General features: G+C 36.4%; 1 protein-coding gene across 2 annotated transcripts in view; it reads left to right on the top strand.

Moving 5' to 3' along the window:
- Positions 1-19,419, top strand: part of LOC126176688 (26S proteasome non-ATPase regulatory subunit 6-like) — a 122,841-nt gene that overhangs the window by 95,299 nt on the left and 8,123 nt on the right. For both annotated transcript variants that reach the window (XM_049923849.1, XM_049923851.1), the window contains one exon: positions 8,322-8,490. In XM_049923849.1, the coding sequence (XP_049779806.1) occupies positions 8,322-8,490 (169 nt within the window). The remainder of the gene's footprint in view (positions 1-8,321; positions 8,491-19,419) is intronic.

Genomic DNA, 19,419 nt, shown 5'->3' with positions numbered 1-19,419 from the left:
AGAAGTTTTATTTGGCAGAAAAAGGCCATTAGCTTTATTGCTAGACTAAGAAACCATGTGTCATATAGAGAATACTTTAAAGACCTCAAATTACTGGACAGTTGCAACACTGTTTATTCTCAGCTGCTTGGTGCATATCAAGGAAAGCCAAGACAGCCATAAACTGTGAGAGTCTGTACATAACCATGACACATGCCAAAGGCTGATGATGGACATTTCGGTTATTAGATGTAAAAAAACCCAAAACCAGTACATAGAGATACAGCTGTTTAATATGTTACCACTTACAGCACACAGTGTATCACTTAATATCTTCAGAGATGTTCCAAAAATGTGATGTGAACAAAAAGCCTTTTACGCAATAGAAGAATTTGAAATGCATAATAAAAATTATCTAATTTACTAAAGCTGCTGTGTGATATGACAACAATATTACTTGTGCTTTTCCAGAACTGTTATTGCATAATACTGTTGTGCTTTATTTTCATACTGCATTTATACTTAAAGATTAACATGTATCCAGCATATCTCATTTATATTTATTATAGTGTTTTCTCAGAATGCATTGTATTGTGTTAACAGTTACTGTTTCTCCTTTTGTCTGTCTGCATGTTGCATTTATATTTAATGACTACTAAATGTGTCCAGTATGAACCATATATATTTCTTCAACATATATTAGCTATACATTGTAAGACTTCAGTTGGATGGAAAATTCTTAAAGCTGGATCAATAAACCAAATTAAAAAAATCAAATCAAATGTTTTTTTAAAATTTTGCTTCCAAACGTTTCTCTTTCTATTACTTCTTCTTCTCTTACATTGTATCATTCCAAGTCTTTCTCAGCCTTCTGGAACTAGATGGTTGTTGACTTTCTTCCAAAAGATATTTGGAGTTGTGTTTGTTAGTCTGTTGTCATTACTTTTGTAAATATTTCCAAAGTATAGTAATCTACACTTCCTCATTGTTTCTGACATGTTTTCTATGTTCTTATAAATTTCATTGTTATTTTTTAATTTCCAAAACTCTGAAATGTTTTGGAGGAGCTATTACTCAAGTGGCTATTAAAATTACAGTGTCATGAAGGTGAAATATAACTACTGTCAAATAGTGCTGTAGTTACAGTTCTTAGTCAGGGTGTTCGTTTCTCCACCTACTACAATAACCTGATCCTCTTTGCCAAAATCTTTACATAAATTCCTTGTGTCCTCTGACACCTGGCTAAGACTAGTACTTGGCTTGGTACCCTGTTCCTAATTTGTCCTGTGCCATGTGGCCTACAACCCTCCCATGTCCACTGCCTAGCATCAAGACACTTTTCTTTCCACTCTCTTTTGGTACCAATCTACGCTGTGTTTCTTTGCTAGAAGTCTGTAGCATCATACTGAGACCAACAGCTCTATGAGGGTCTTCTCCTCCTATTTCAGGTAACAAGTCAGTCAAACTAATTCAGTACTGTAAGTTCAAATGTAGATGAAATTGAAGAGTTATACCTCTTTCAGTTCTTCTTTTAACTCAGTAGCATTTAAAACAGTTCCTGAATCTTTTCAATAAATGTAATCCTTTTTAAAGCCCATTTATTGTCTAACCCTTAGTTTGTTTCTATAGTATGTGTTCAGGCTGGTGATCTGATGAACCTTGAAAACCTGAAATCCTCCGGAAATTACATTTCACTTGGGAAAAATCGGGGAAATCTCAGGGAATTTCAGGAATTTCATAAAATCTCAGGGAATTCTGTGTTTCTAACCTTGCATTGGAATTTGATTTTGTTGGGTTTTATAAATCACAAATTTTAAAATACTTAATATTTCAAATATGTTAATGATACATGAATATAACTGCAGTCAAATATCTTAGCCAAGAGGGAAGAAAAGTCCTCATTGTGAGTTGTGAGGTGTGCTGCCTCCTCTCAACCACCATTAATTAACAGAAGCTTCCATCTGGCTTCCACATATATGTAATTCTCAGAGTATTTTTTTCAAGTTTGAGTATTTGAGTAGCCACCCTGGTTTTTAATGCAGACTTCTATACGTTGATTATGTGCAACAAAAATTACAGTTATTTCAAATTGCATTTATCTGCTTCAATTTTTTTTAATTAACTGAAAAATTGTAAAAGAAACTTAAAGTAACATAATCATATGGTGGTTATAAATTTTAATGAGATGAATGGTACTGGTTCTTATTTTCACATATATTCATAATATTAGGCTTCATAGACAAAAACTGAATACTCATAATGGCTATGGCATCAAGTTTGTTGTGGTGTTTATTATTTGTCAACACACAAGTTAAGAATCTAGTTTTGCACATATATGTAATTGCAAATGGTAAAAGTACTGACATAGCATTTTACAACAGTTGAAGATAGTCATGTTTGAAGTGTTACCGAAATTCTACTAATGGAATTAATTTAAATTTATCTTTTGATGATGATTGAAGCAGATGTCAGTTCAATATATATCTTTTTATTGTAATGCTGAAATTGTTGAACATAATTCAGTTTGATATTTAATCTGCTGTTCATTTAGAAAATAGAGATTAAAATCTGCTTTCAAATTTTTTAGCAGCTGAAAAACTTCTTCAGTGAATGTCTCTCCTGTTTCAAACTCTTTCTCTTCTAAAACACCTTTTATAGGTGGGAAGTGGAGTATATATACAAATTATCAAAATTATCTCTTTTTCCCTAAAGCAAGAATTTTTTGTGGACAGTATTTACATTTACTTGCTTGCCATGAATGATTAAATTAAGTTAAGTCATCTTTGGAAGAATGTCATTTAAATAGGCAATCTGAAGCAGTCAATTTCTATTAAATAACTGACCTTTCAATTTGAAATTGTGTTCAGGTCAAAAATATTTTCTTTCTTCAAAATAATTGTCTGACCTCAGCATGGAAAGGAAGAAATGTATGTACGTTTCCCACATAAAATTTTGGATAAAAAATTATTCAGTGGTTGAGATTTGATTAGCTTAATGATTTTGATGACCCCATCAACAACATTCTTACAGTTGGAGGACAATTCTTCTGTAGCATGTGCCTACTGATGGACTATGTAATGGCAGTTTTTGGCAATGTTTCTTATAAGCTATACAGCCTCATTTATTGCACAACTTATGAGCTCTGCTCTGTCATACAGATACCAAAGCATTTGTCCATGGTATTTTATTCTTATCAAGGAAAGAATTTAGGAGACGAAGCATTTGAGTTCAGTAGTGTGTGGTGGTAGAGATTGGGATAAAGGAAGATCCTCTAGTAATGCATTTTCTACTGACATCTATTACTGTTAATACTCCAAGTTGAGCTACATTGTTAGATTCATCCATTTACAATGAAAATTTGCATTATTTTAGATTAAAAATAAATCATATTGACTGTGTCATAGACAGTAGTATGTTGTTAACTCCCACAAATGATAATGAAATATTAAAGGTGATAAAGAGTCTAAAATAAAAAATGTCTGCAGGTGTGGATGAAGTGCCTGTCTCAATAATAAAAAAAGTTGCCCAACAAATTATAAAGCCCCTGGTACATATTGCCAATTTGTCTTTCAGCGAAGGTGTGTTTCCTGAGAGGTTGAAAATCTCTAAGATTAGATCTCTGTTTAAAAAAGGAGATCCATACAAGGTAGAAAATTATAGACCAATATCCCTTCTCCAATCATTTTCAAAAATTCTAGAGAAATTAATGAAAATCAGACTCATAAATTACTTAGATGCTCACAAACTTCTAAACTGCAATCAACATGGCTTTCGCTCGGGCCACAGCACAGAATCAGCTATCCATGCCTATACCTAAGAGATTGTCAGGAGTCTTGACACTAAAAAAATGTGTAGTGGGAATTAACTTAGATTTATCTAAAGCTTTTGATACAGTAAATCACAAAATTCTGTTAAACAAGATGGAGGCAACAGGTGTAAGGGGAGTTGTGAAGCAGTGGTTTGAATCTTACCTTCAAGATAGAACTCAGGTGGTAGAAACCATCGCAGAGCATAAAAATCAGAAAATCAAGTGGGTCTCAGATGCAAAGAAATTGGAAATAGGTGTCCCACAGGGCAGTGTTATTGGTCCCTTATTATTCTTGCTTTTTATAAATGACATAAAAAATCCTAATATTTCTACCAAAATAATGTTGTTCGCAGATGACACTAGCATAATTATAAGTGATGATAAAAAAATCATTAACCACCACAAATGATATAGTCCTGAAATATATTCAACATTGGTTTAATGCTAATGAGTTAACACTTAATCTAAGTACAACAAATTATATACAGTGTGGCAAAGCAACTCAAGATATGGACCTCCAGTTAAAACTAATGGATAAGAAGATAGAGAGTGTACAATCCACAAAGTTTTTGGGCATGCACATTGATCAAAACTTAAGCTGGAAAGACCATCTCAAGTACTTATCCCACAGGCTCAATTCGGCATGTTTTGCATTGAGGATATTATCTAGAGTATGCAGCACAGACTGTACTAGACTAGTGTATTTTGCTTACTTTCAGTCCATCGTGTCTTACGGCATAGTGTTCTGGGGTAAAACTAAATCAAGCTTAACAGATATCTTCAAATTTCAGAAAAGAGCTATACGAATCATAACACATAAATCTCCAAGAACTCATTGTAGGCCCCTTTTCAAAGAACTGCAAATACTCACAATACCATCACTGTATATTTTTAAAAGCATTCTGTGTACAAGAGCACATATGAAAAATCTACGTACAAATGAGGACTGCCATAATTATAATACTAGAACTCTTAAGAATTTGTATGTAGAAAGGGTAAGGACAGCACAAACCCAAAAGCATGTAAGTTATTTTGGAATAAAACTCTACAATGCTCTGCCAGTGTACATGAAGGCAATAATAGATGAAGTAAAATTTAAGACTGAGCTTAAAAATTACCTTTTAAGCAAAACTTTCTATGACGTAGATGAGTACTTTGATTGTGTGTAAATTTATTACCAAAAATTTTAATTTATGTGTCTAAATTTGTACTTTTAAAAAATGCCTTGAAAGTGATATCCATTATTATGTCTGTAGTACTTGTACTAGTGTGATAACTTTGTTGTGACAATCCTACATCATGTAAATGATATACAGGAAGATAATAAAATGAAAAATGAAAATGAAATGTGCCATTGCTATTTCTTATGCTGATTTTGACCAACATACATTTTACTATCTCAATAGCAGCAGGCTGAATAAGATTTTTTGCAACTGATTAGGCTTCACCACCTTGAGCAAACTGATAGCTGGCTAAGTAAGCAGCCTCCATTGCTTTTTCATTCACTGTTATTTTAGTTTGAAACATGGATTTTTTAAATTTTTGCTTTTGTTACTTTTTTTAATGAAAAATTCAACAAGCAAACAGACATTCCCTTTCATATAAATTGCCTCAAGGGGTGGAAAATGCAAAGTGGGGGGTGGGGGTAGGGTGAATTGAAATATTATGTAGATAGTGACCTCCTTTCATTTTTAATAATTTAAACTGTCAAATGTAAAACATTTTTACAAGGCAGGGCAAAACAGTAGGTTTCTATAATATATATGTCTGGTCTCTGATAAATAAAACATTACTCATTGTCAGTGTTTCATTCATACTGGTTATCCAAATTAGTAAGTGGAAACAGTGATTAAAATTAAAAAAAAAATATTTTAGAGGCTTCATTTCAAATGAAAATACCTCCTATTATATCTGAAGGATACCCAAACACTTTTTGCATACATCCTCTGGAATGTTTTTGCCTGAACCAGTCATCCCTAGTATTACAACTCCTTTGCATCAAGTTCCTCATCAAAAACTTTATTTTCTTTTACAAGCTGCTGTCGCCTGTTGCTGTTTGGAGAATCCTTTCAGTTTCAACCCTTTTTTTCTTTACCCATCTTTGCAACAATAATAAAGGACAGTCTGGTTTTACCAACAGCTATTTGTCCTTTTCTGGAATTGGCTGCTCTTACTCTGGATATCTGATCTAAGTAATTTGCCAAGTATTTACAGGTAAAATTTGAACACTTAGTTTTCCTAATTAAGTTCGCATGAGTTTTTCCTATAATTGAAGTGGTCGACAGAAGAAAATGCTAACCCCCATTTGAGCCAACCATTTCTCTGAAAGTACCAAAGCATTATTGCTGCTGTGCAGTATTGCTCACATATTTTTCATTTATAGTGTTATATTGATCTCTGGGTTGATGAAATCGTCTGTAAACTCCTTCCCATCCTTCTGAAGTAATTCTTCTAGCTTTGTGTGAAATGGATTTTGTATTTCCATAACCATTTTTGATTTTTAGATAAGCCAAGAAATTTACTAAGCCCTGACTAGGGACATACTATTTCTTCATTTCTTTGCTAGGTATGTGTCCTATCAACTTCACATTTACAAATACTGTAGCTGAGAAATGATTGCTCATACTAATTTCCACTTAGAACTTCCTTGTCTTTTGCAATGTGTGTTCTTTGTTATCACATGAGTGCTCATCTAGAGTTTCTACCTCCTCTGCAGTATCCAGGGTTACCTCAACTGTGTGGACGTTGGTGTCCATTACTAACATTTGTGTCTAAATGGAAAGCTTCAGTAATAATGTGAGGACTTGATCTTATTCCTCAAAAGGCAAGTAATTCTCAATATCTCACTCTCCTGTTTAGTTGTGTGAAATAATTTAATCTAGATGGCAAAATCATTTGGACTTGCCTCCTACAGCCGAATCCCAGGTCAGGTATGCTCCTGATTGTGTGTCAACCAAAACTGTTCTTTGTAAGTTTTCTTAAACTTAGCAAATAAATAAATGTAATTTTACTTCTATTTCTGTGTTCTGTACAGCCTAGACTGTAAGATTTGTGTCAGTATAACTTCTGGTAAATCACTAAAGTTGTTTATAAGTTCAACTGGATGTGGTTGATTACTGCCTAAACATTTTTCAATGTTGAACAATGCCACCTGCCACTGCATATATATTGACTTTGCTACTACCATTCATCTTTTATTCTATGTTGTGTAATGCAGAGGTGTAAGATTCTAGTTCCTCTGAAATTTGACTTTGATAATCTATTCTGTGTGCTCATCTAGCTGAACTATATTTCTTACATATTTGGCAAGATATCAGCAACAAAAGTTCCTGTGATGTTACAGGTAACTCCCAGTATACTCCATGGAGGGAAATCATTCTTGACTATCAAGCGTGCATTTGGAGGAAAAGTTGTACATTCTTAGCCTTCCAACAAGGGGATTATCCCAGTTCCTATGCAGTTCAGGCCATCTTCCAAAAGTCCAACAGAGGCTCATGCCCATTTAAAGATTATAACACACTGCTATACTACAGTTGATCAAATAATTACTCCTCTAATAACCCATCCCTGCTGTCATGGAAAAGATTATTATAGTGCTACCGGAGAAACAGATTTTATAACAAAATTAAGCATCTGCATTTTCTGTATTACCCAGGCTACTTGTTTTCAGTTATAAATTCATCTGTAATATAGAAAGAGCTATCCAATCAATGATTACAGTGGTCTGACACACCACAATTAAATCGTATGAAATTACTCTCCTATAGCTTTTCCCTTAGCCAATACATGTGACACTAGAAAGATAATTTACCGTAAGGTTCATGTATACAGAAAGAGGAATAAAAGAAGTCTGGATGGGAAGGGATATGTTTATGTGTGTGTGAGAGAGAAATGAGACACTTTTGAAGTTTCAAATAGCCATAGAGCAGTCTGGAGGAGAGAAATTACAATCATCTAATGTTCCTTGGGAGCCTAAATAATTGTGGCTACTGGCAGTTGGTGGAAGTAGATGATCAGAACAGTTCAAAACTCAGTTGTCTCTGTATGTGATGTAGCTTGTAGTGAAACAAACTTAGATTTTGTAAAATTGAATATCTTTGCCTTCTACACTACGTAAATTTTGTTTAATATTAAAATTTCATCTGCTGTATAGAAGGAGTTTTCTTATTTGATTTAAAATCTGTTTTGCTATCTATCAGACATTTTATATACCTTTGAGTAATTTTTATTTTTATTTTTAAAGTGCAATGATACTGAATGGTGCTTGAAGTCAAGTCTTCCCAGGTACATCCTATGTACAAGAATTCCATATATTACATAGCGTACATGCTTAACTTGGTGGACTAGTGACTCTTGTAACATATAAAATGAAACAGTAATGCAGAGATAACATCATAAAATAATTTTGTTTTGTTGCAAATGGAATGGACTGTTTGTGCAATGTAGATTTGGGCAGCATGTTTTTATATCTTAATCTTGAATTATTATTTCAAATATCAATAATGATGATACATTGTAGTCATATTTGTTCCAGCTCAAGTGGAAGACTTTCTTAAGCATGATTATTACCTTAGCCCTCACTATCGTCACTATATACGAGAAATGCGACTGAGAGCATATACCCAAATTTTGCAATGCTATCAAAGCTTGACTTTGGATTTTATGGCAGATACATTTGGAGTAACTGCTGAATTCATAGACAAGTCAGTATAATATATAAAATTATAATGATATACTAACTTATTTTGACTTCTCATTTTAAATATGTGCAGAAATGTGATAAAAGTGAACTTGTTCTTATATTTTATTATTGTTATTGGATTGTGCTCCATGGCTAAATTACTCTCTTCTGGATTCTTAATTGTGTTTCTCAATCCAGGCTGGTTTTTTCACTATTCATTAGTGTTCAAAGATTGATATAATCTTCAGAAAGATTTTGTCGTTGTTACTCGTCTTACCACCCACTTGATGTGATTATCAGTGACATTTATCATTTTAACAACAAATAGTTTGAATTTTGTAAATGGGATGCTTGTAATTCTGCCCCAAAGTATGAATATTAGTAGTTGTAAATGCAACTTTTTATGCATACTAGAACAAGCCAGTAAAACCTGGATTTTTTTAAACAATTGAACTCCCATGTATAAAAGAGCTTGAAATGTCTAATTGCTTAACAAATGAGTTAATGTGTTTAATATTTGATGTTAAGTCAGGAAAAGTTTAGAGAAGGTTTGAAATTATGTTTAATGTTTCTTGAAAGTTGATAAGTGCTCTCATTATGAAGCACTGGATGAATATAGTCTGGGTAATTAGCACTCCATTTTAAGGAAATTCAGTTGTAAGAATGAGATCAAAGAAATTCAGAGACATGTTGTGATTGCTGTATTTCACTGACTCAGTTGATGTAAGAGTGTTTTGGAGATCTCAGAAAACTTAACAGGGAATAACTAAGGAAAGGATGTGGAACAGATTTACAAATATGCATCTACATACATACTCCACAATCCACCTTATGGTGCATTGTGGAGGGTACTTTGCACCACTACCAGTCATTTTCATTCATTGTCCACTCACAAATGGAGTGAGGAAAAAACGACTGCTTATATGCCTCTGTACAAGCCCTATACCTCTTGTTTTGTCTTTGTGGTCCTTACACAAAATGTACATTTGCAGCAGTAGAATTGTTTAATAGCCAGCTAAAAATGCCTTTTTATAAATTTTATCAACAGTGTTCTGTGAAAAAAAAGTCGCCTTTCCTCCAGCAATTCCTGTTTGATTTCTCAAAGCATCTACGTGGCTATCACATGTTGAGTGAATCTGAAAGTAACAGATCTAGCATCATGCCTCTTAATTGCCTCAAATTTTTCCTTTAATCCTACCTGGTTTGAATCCCAAACTCTGAAGGAATACTCAAGAATGGGTCACATTAGCTCTCTGTATGCTATCTCCTTTGTAGCTGAGCTACACTGTCCTAAATTTCTCCCAGTAAAGTTAAGTTGACTATTCACCTTTGCTACTGCTGCCTTTATGTGTTCATTCCATTTCATATCACTTTGCAATGTTAAGTCTAGAAATTAATTGTTGTGACTGTATCAATCAGCACATCAGTAATGCTGTATTCGAATATTACAGGATGCTTATTTGCAATAACTTATACATTTCTACATTGAGAGCAAGCTTCCATTCATCACAAAATAGAAATTATGTTTTAATCTTCCAGCTGCCTTCCACAGTCACTCAACGGTGATACTTCCCTGTACAGTAGAGCAACAACAGTACCAATACATGTATTTTCCACTGTCAGAGTTACCAGAATGGTTGTTATTGTTGTTGTTGTTGTTGTGGTCTTCAGTCCTGAGACTGGTTTGATGCAGCTCTCCACGCTACTCTATCCAGTGCAAGCTTCTTCATCTCCCAGTACCTACTGCAGCCTACATCCTTCTGAATCTGCTTAGTGTATTCATCTCTTGGTCTCCCTCTTTGATTTTTACCCTCCACGCTGCCCTCCAATACTAAATTGGTGATCCCTCGATGTCTCATAACATGTCCTACCACCCGATCCCTTCTTCTAGTCAAGTTGTGCCACAAGCTCCTGTTCTCCCCAATTCTCTTCAATACCTCCTCATTAGTTACGTGATCTACCCATCTCATCTTCAGCATTCTTCTGTAGCACCACATTTCGAAAGCTTCTATTCTCTTCCTGTCTTAACTATTTATCGTCCATGTTTCACTTCCATACATGGCTACACTACATACAAATACTTTCAGAAACGACTTCCTGACATTTAAATCTATACTCGATGTTAACAAACTTCTCTTCTTCAGAAATGCTTTCCTTGCCATTGCCAGTATACATTTTATATCCTCTCTACTTCGACCATCATCAGTTATTTTGCTCCCCAAATAGCAAAACTCCTTTACTACTTTAAGTGTCTCATTTCCTAATCTAATTTCATTCCATTATCCTCGTTTTGCTTTTGTTGATGTTCATCTTACCCTCCTTTCAAGACACTGTCCATTCCGTTCAACTGCTCTTCCAAGTCCTTTGCTGTCTCTGACAGAATTACAATGTCATCGGCGAACCTCAAAGTTTTTATTTCTTCTCCATGGATTTTAATACCTACTCTGAACTTTTCTTTTGTTTCCTTTACTGCTTGCTCAATATACAGATTGAATGACATCAGGGATAGGCTACAACCTTGTCTTATTCCCTTCCCAACCACTGCTTCCCTTTCATACCCCTCGACTCTTACAACTGCCATCTGGTTTCTGTACAAATTGTAAATAGCCTTTCGCTCCCTGTATTTTACCCGTGCCACCTTCAGAATTTGAAAGAGAGTATTCCAATCAACATTGCAAAAGCTTTCTCTAAGTCTACAAATGCTAGAAACGTAGGTTTGCCTTTCCTTAATCTTTCTTCTAAGATAAGTCATAGGGTCAGTATTGCCTCATGTGTTCCAACATTTCTACGGAATCCAAACTGATCTTCCCCAAGGTCAGCCTCTATCAGTTTTTCCATTTGTCTGTAAAGAATTCGTGTTAGTATTTTGCAGCTATGACTTATTAAACTGATAGTTCGGTAATTTTCACATCAGTCAGCACCTGCTTTCTTTGGGATTGGAATTATTATATTTTTCTTGAAGTCTGAGGGTATTTCGCCTGTCTCATACATCTTGCTCACCAGATGGTAGAGTTTTGTCAGGACTGGCTCTCCCAAGGCTGTCAGTAGTTCTAATGGAATGTTGTCTATTCCGGGGGCCTTGTTTTGACTCAGGTCTTTCACTGCTCTGTCAAACTCTTCACGCAGTATCATATATCCCATTTCATCTTCATCTACATCCTCTTCCATTTGCATAATATTGTCTTCAAGTACATCGCCCTTGTATAGATCCTCTATATACTCCTTCCACCTTTCTGCTTTCCCTTCTTTGCTTAGAACTGGGTTTCCATCAAAGCTCTTGATATTCATGCAAGTGGTTCTCCTTTCTGCTAAGGTCTCTTTAATTTTCCTGTAGGCAGTATCTATCTTACCCCTAGTGAGATAAGCCTCTACATCCTTACATATGTTCTCTAGCTATCCCTGCTTAGCCATTTTGCACTTCCTGTTGATCTCATTTTTGAGACATTTGTATTCCTTTTTGCCTGCTTCATTTACTGCATTTTTATATTTTCTCCTTCCATCAATTAGATTCAATATTTCTTCTGTTACCCAAGGGTTTCTACTAGCCCTCGTCTTTTTACGTATTTGATCCTCTGCTGCCTTCACTATTTCATCCCTCAAAGCTACCCATTCTTCTTCTACTGTACTTCTTTCCCCCATTCCTGTCCATTGTTCCCTTATTCTCTCCCTGAAACCCTGTACAACCTCTGGTTCTTTCAGTTTATCTAGGTCCCATCTCCTTAAATTCCCACCTTTTTGCAGTTTATTCAGTTTTAATCTACAGTTCATAACCAATAGATTGTGATCAGAGTCCACATTTGCCCCTGGAAATGTCTTACAATTTAAAACCTGGTTCCTAAATCTCTTGTCTTACTGTTATATAATCTATCTGATATCTTCTAGTATCTCCAGGGTTCTTCCATGTATACAACCTTCTTTTATGATTCTTGAACCAAGTTTTAGCTATTATTAAGTTGTGCTCTGTGCAAAATTCTACCAGGCGGCTTCCTCTTTCATTTCTTATCCCCAATTCATATTCACCTATTACGTTTCCTTCGCTCCCTTTTCCTACTGACGAATTCCAGTCACCCACAACTATTAAATTTTCATCTCGCTTCACTATCTGAATAATTTCTTTTATTTCATCATACATTTCTTCAATGTCTTCATCATCTGCAGAGCTAGTAGGCATATAAACTTGTACTACTGTGGTAGGCATGGGCTTTGTATATATCTTGGCCACAATAATGCTTTCACTATGCTGTTTGTAGTAGCTTACCCGCATTCCTATTTTCCTATTCATTATTAAACCTACTCCTGCAATACCCCTATTTGATTTTGTGTTTATAACCCTGTAGTCACCTGACGAGAAGTCTTGTTCCTCCTGCCACCGAACTTCACTAATTCCCACTATATCTAACTTTAACCTATCCATTTCCCTTTTTAAATTTTCTAACCTACCTGCCCGATTAAGGGATCTGACATTCCACGCTCCGATCCGTAGAACGCCAGTTTTCTTTCTCCTGATAACGACATCCTCATGAGTTGTCCCCGCCCGGAGATCTGAATGGGGGACTATTTTACCTCCGGAATGTTTTACCCAAGAGGACACCATCATCATTTAATCATACAGTAAAGCTGCATGCCCTTGGGAAAAATTACGGCCATAGTTTCCCCTTGCTATCAGCCGTTAGCAGTACCAGCACAGCAAGGCCGTTTTGGTTAGTGTTACAAGGCCAGATTAGTCAATCATCCAGACTGTTGCCCCTGCAACTACTGAAAAGGCTGCTGCCCCTCTTCAGGAACCACACGTTTGTCTGGCCTCTCAACAGATACCCCTCCGTTGTGGTTGCACCTACGGTACGGCTATCTGTATCGCTGAGGCACGCAAGCCTTCCCACCAATGGCATGGTCCATGGTTCATGGAGTGCCAGAATGGTTTTCATTTATAATTTTCCTCTCCTTCAACACTCCGTAGCATTGTTGGATGATGTTTCCGGACACAGGTTCCTGTATAAAATTTGATGTAGTAAGTCCCCTCTACAACATCTATAAATGCATAATGCAAATTGTGAAACTGCCTGTGTACATTCAAAAATACTGACACCAGTGATATTTCAGAAAACCATGTTTAGTAACTCAGCTTCAGTTGCTATGTCAATAGTAATATTACCATTGCCACTGGTATACCTTCCATGATACCTTATGACCACAATGTCTTCAGATCCTTTGCATTACTCCTATGATCTTCTGCACTCCCACACTCTTCATGCTTCTCAGAACCCGTGAATTCAACAGTCCTGGATGCCTCATTGTAGCTGGTTGTGTGCTCCCACCTAAGGAACCTCCAATCTCATAGACTAATACTCTCAACCAATGTGCATAGTGTAGTCTCCCATATTAAAGAGCTCAACTATTTCCTTCATTAGTTCTTAATTATCCTCACTCAAATATCACCTCGATGCTTCATTGTTTTATGCCGTTTTCATACATGCCAACATCCTTTATGACCATGGACTAGCCTCTGTGAAACACTACTTCTCCCACTACCTCATACATGAAGTCTCACAACTACGTAGATCGGAGTTGTACTTGTTCATAAATTCTTTGTCCTTGAAATCCTTCTGGCTTCAGTCTCTTGTAGCTCCTGCCCTGCATCCAGTTCCACCCCGCCTAGTATCGTAACTATTCATCCTGCACATCTGCATGTTTCCCCAGTCTCCACTTCCTCTGTTCTGCTACCCCCTCCCAATCCATTCCTCAATCTCACCATCATCGTGCACTGCACCATGCTGGTATATGCCTGTGTTGCATTCCTATTCTGTGCAATTGCTTTCTCCTTTCCAGCTGTCAGCCATCCTTCCCAAATCCCCTCGCCCACTCCCCACATTTCTTCTCCCCTCACTGACTCCAGTCAACACAACCCCACACCCCAGTCACATTGTCACACTGGAGAACTGTAGTCTCACTACTGCAGCCAGCACAATGTGTGTGTGTGTGTGTGTGTGTGTGTGTGTGTGTGTGTGTGTGTGTGTGTGTGTGTGTGTGTGTGTATACATGCATGTGCATGTGTGCGCACATGCGTGTGTGCTCTACCTCAAAAAAGGATTCATGTGAAAGCTACCAAAGCTTTCAATCTTGTTTACATAGCTTTTCATTATGTAGTGAGTTGGTACCCTTAGTCCTAAACTATCTACATTCTGTCAGGACTTTCCATTACCATATGTAGAAGAAATTAAAACTAGATACACAAAATAGTACAGTCTTATGAAGGAAGTAGCTGTGAATGTGATCTTGGTGAACCTGAATTTATTGTGACAAATTCATCAAAAAGTGCTCATAGCACCTCGGGTATGCATTTTGGAGTTCATACTTACTGGACTTTTTTCCTTGTTTTGGTCCATACTTTCACCTCTGAAGATTACCTACACTACAGTCTTTAGCAACAACAGTACAGTACATGTATTCCACTGTCAGAGGTATCAGAATGGTTTTTGCTTATAACTTTCGTCAGGTTCATTTCCAGTACAGGGACCCTTACCCCAAATTGAATCATTTATCCTTCTCGATCATCCTGGAAAGTTTGTAATATTGTCAACAGAATCATCTTGTATATACGTGCATTGACAGGTGCTGGCACCTGTAAGTTTGATGTTCTGCAGCATCAGTGGATGACATTTTTGGACATTGTTTCCTATATAAAACTTCACCTACTAAGTCCCGTCTACAACACAATGTCATGTTTCTGAGTAGAGAAGCAATTAGCATGTTCCATCAAAATATAATAGGTATTAGAGATAAAGTTAGTGAACTGCTTGTAGATGTAGACTATGAAATTATTGGTATATTGGAGCACCATTTAAATAATTGACAGTTCAGAGGCTTCCTTTACCAGGATGCAGATTAGCTGGCTGTTTTTCAAGGAGTTCCTTGCAGACTGGGGGAGTGCACATGTACGTAAAAAACAGTATTCCATTTGAGTCCATAGATGTATCACAGCACTGCAGTGAACAGATATTTGAATGTTGTGCAGGTGCAGTTGAATTTAGTGAAACTAAACTTACAATTGTTGTTGTTTATTGGTCGCCTAACTCTGGCTTCAGAGCATTTCTGCTCAAACTAGAGAGGTTTCTTGATTCACTTTATAGGAAGTACAAGAAATTATTTATGTGTGGTGACTTCAATATAAATTTTGTATATGATGGTGCAAGAAAAAGGATCTGGGTAGATCTCCTAAATTCATATGATCTGATGCATACAGCTTTTTTTTCAACTAGGGTGCAGGGGAACAGTAGCACAGCCATAGACAATATTTTTATTCATTCTGCATTACTAGATGGGCATTCTGTTAGTAAAAGGGTGGATGGCCTTTCAGACAGTGATGCACAATTTTCAACACTAAAAGGATTTTGTACTCAAACATTTACAGACTATATAGGAAAGTTAATCCAATGGCAATAGAGAGTTTTTAAAATGTAATCAAGGAATAGAGTGGCAGGATGTTTATAGTGCCGACAACATAGATGACAAATATAATGCTTTCCTAAGCACATTTCTCATGCTCTTTGAGAGTTGCTTTCCATCGGAACATTCTAAACCAGGTACTAGCAGCAAAAGGCAGCCTGAGTGACTGACTAGTGGTATTACAAAACGAAAAGTGTATCAAAATGTTAGAAGTCAGAATCAAGCTACAGTAGCCCATTACAAACAGTACTGTAAGGTGCTTAAAAATGTTATTAAGAAGGCAAAGAGTATGTGGTATGCAAGTAGAATAGCTAATTCACAGAATAAAATTAAAACCATATGGTCAGTTGTGAAGGAAGTGTCTGGTCAGCAGCACAAGGTTGATGATATAAAGTTGTTTCGTAGTAAAGATATTTCTGTTACTGATAAATCAGGTATATGTACAGTATTTAAAAATCATTTTCTGAACATTGCTGGTGAATTAAATAAAAATTTGGTTTCTATAGGGAATCATATAACTCTCTTGGGAAATGACTTTCTGAGATTGATGTCTGAAATATTCCTCCGTTATAAAGACAAGGGGGGAATTGTGTCAATAATTAAATCACTGAAGACTAAGGACTCTCATGGATATGATGGAGTGCCTAGCAGAATATTAAAGGACTGTGCTGCACATGCTAACCCTGTACTTAGCCATATTTGTAATTCTTCCTGTAGAAATGGTCAGTTACCTGAACAATTAAAGTATTCAATAGTGAAGCCACTTTATAAAAAGGGAGATTGTGGACAATTTTAGACCTATTTCTATGTCATCAGTGTTTGTTAAAGCTACTGGAAAGGCTGTGTATGTAAGGATGATTAATCATTTTATATCACATAATTTGCTGTCAAATATACAGTTTGGCTTTGGAAGTTGTTTAAGAACTGAAAATGCTATATTCTCTTTTCTCTGTGAGGTACTGGGTGGGTTAAACAAAAGGTTTCAAATGTTAGGCATATTTTTTGATTTAACTAAGGCATTTGATAGTGTTGATCACAAAATATTGCTCCAGAAGTTGGACCATTACAGAATACGGGGAGTAGCTTACAATTGGATTATCTCTTACTTTATCGACAGACAGCAAAAGGTCATTATTCACGGTGTTGAGAACATCTGTGATGTGGCGTCTTGAATGGGGTATGGTCAAATGGACAGTGACCCAGGGATCAGTGTTGGGGCCACTCCTGTTCTTTATTTATATAAATGATATGCCCTCTAGTGTCATGGGCAACTCTAAAAATATTTCTGTTTGCTGATGACACTAGCTTGGTAGTAAAGAACATTGTGTGCAACATTGGCTTGGTTTCAAATAGTGCAGTTCATGACAGAAGTTCATGGTTTGTAGAAAATAAATTAATGCTAAATCACAGTAAGACTCAGTTTTTACAGTTTCTACCACACAACTCAACAAAACTCAACATTTTGATTTCACAGAATGGGCATATGATTAGTGAAACTGAACAGTTCAAATTTCTACGTGTGCAGATAGATAGTAAACTGTCTTGGAAAGACCACATTCAAGATCTTGTTCAGAGACTTAATGCTGTCATTTTTACTATTTGAATGGTATCTGAAGTAAGTGATTGTTTGACACAAAAATTAGTCTACTTCGCTTATTTAAATTTGCTTATGTCATATGGTTCTATATTTTGAGGTAACTCTTCCCATTCTAAAAGGATGTTTTTGGCTCAGAAATGGGTGGTTCGGGCAATAAGTGGTGTAAGTTTGTGAACCTCTTCTCGACCGCCTCTCAGTATATACAGGGTGTAGAAAAACTGTGTCATGAAATTTTAACCCTTGATAGCTAATGTTGTGTAGGTCAACAATGCACAATTCTTAAACTGTGGAATCTTGGTGCCATGCGCTCCGATTGGCCGCAGGGATACCCTGTTGCCAGATGCTCTGAACAACACATGTCCCAACACATCCATTGTAGTTTTAAGATAAGATGTACCAGGAACAAACCCATCAATAGCTATTAGTTTGCGAAAAAAAGTCAGGTGGCTTGAGGTGTGATGATTACTGGGGCCGTGTTCTACGAGCACCTCTGCCAGTTACCCGGCCGTCAAAGAGTTCATTTAAATATCCGATCACAACATGACTGTTATGTGCGGGTGCCCCGTCATGCTGCAACCACATGCATAGACATATGTCCAGGGGAACCTCTTCCAGCAGGCCGGGTAGACTTTTTTGCAAAAAGTGAAGGTAATTTGCCCCAGTAAGTCGAGGAGTCAGGCAAACTGGCCTAATCAGATGGTCACCCACAATGCCTGCCCAAATGTTGAGTGAAAATCGTTCCTGATGTGCGTGAACATACATGACGTGAGCTTACATGTGAATGCCTCTGACATGAGGTGGAGACAAACAGCAAGACCTATTCGACACGTGTGCGTATCATGTTGGGGCGGTGATGGGGTGAGGGACATTTGTATGTGTGATGTGTGAACCGACAACCAGTGTGCTGCCTGTTAACAAATGAATGACAACAGGGCAATCCCACGGCCAATCTGAGAATGTGGCACCAAGTTTCAGTAGTATGGTGTGTTGTCGACCTACACAACAATAGTAATTTTGGTTCTACTGTCATCAGCTATCCAGGGTTAAAATTTCGTGGCAGTTTTTCTCCACCCTGTATATCCTTTACTGTCATTTGCTGTTGACAATATCAGCAAATTCCCAAGAATAAGCAGCTTTCACTCAGTTAATACTTGGCAGAAATCCATCCTGCATTTGAATCGGACTTCCTTAACTCTTGTGCAGAAATGTGTGCAGTATACTGCTGCACCCATTTTCAATAAGCTACCACAAGAATTCAAAAATCTTAGTAGTAATCCATGCACTTTCAAATCAAAACTGAAGAGTTTCCACATGGGTCACTCCTTCTATTCTGTTGAGGAGCTCCTTGAAAAATTAAGCTGATTCTTATGTTATATTTACTTAAACCTATTGTCTTGACTTTTTTGGGTTCATAAACATTTTATTTTTATCTGTTATTACATTTATGTAGTAATTTCATGAACTGGCACGTTCCATGACCTTGGAGATTTGCTCCTCAATTTGGTCCTTCCGAACTTGATGTGTAAATAAATAAATAAAATAAAAAATCTCTAGAAGTGTATAATATGAAGTGTGAAACACCATGTATATGCAGTGTCCCAACAGTACGAAATACTTATAGAAAGCAGTCTATTGACGGATAACAAGCATAATTGATAAAATATTGTTTTTGTGAAACATAACTACTTATTCACATGAGGTAATAAGTGCTACTGGTGGGGGATCTCAAGTTTATTTCATACTTTTAAATTTCTCCAAGGAACTATTATAGGTCCTCTGCTGTAATCTTTCATCTTTATAAACAGTTTGGCAGACAATGTGAGTATCCATCTTATATTATTTGAATATCCATCTAGTAAAGTTATCAGAAAATCAGATCGAATTGCAAAATGCTTAAGACAGAATAGCTGC

Source organism: Schistocerca cancellata, chromosome 3, assembly GCF_023864275.1.
Source record: "Schistocerca cancellata isolate TAMUIC-IGC-003103 chromosome 3, iqSchCanc2.1, whole genome shotgun sequence".
Taxonomy (NCBI): domain Eukaryota; kingdom Metazoa; phylum Arthropoda; class Insecta; order Orthoptera; family Acrididae; genus Schistocerca; species Schistocerca cancellata.
Note: the sequence above shows the minus strand (reverse complement) of the source record. Positions and strands in the feature narration are given on the sequence as shown.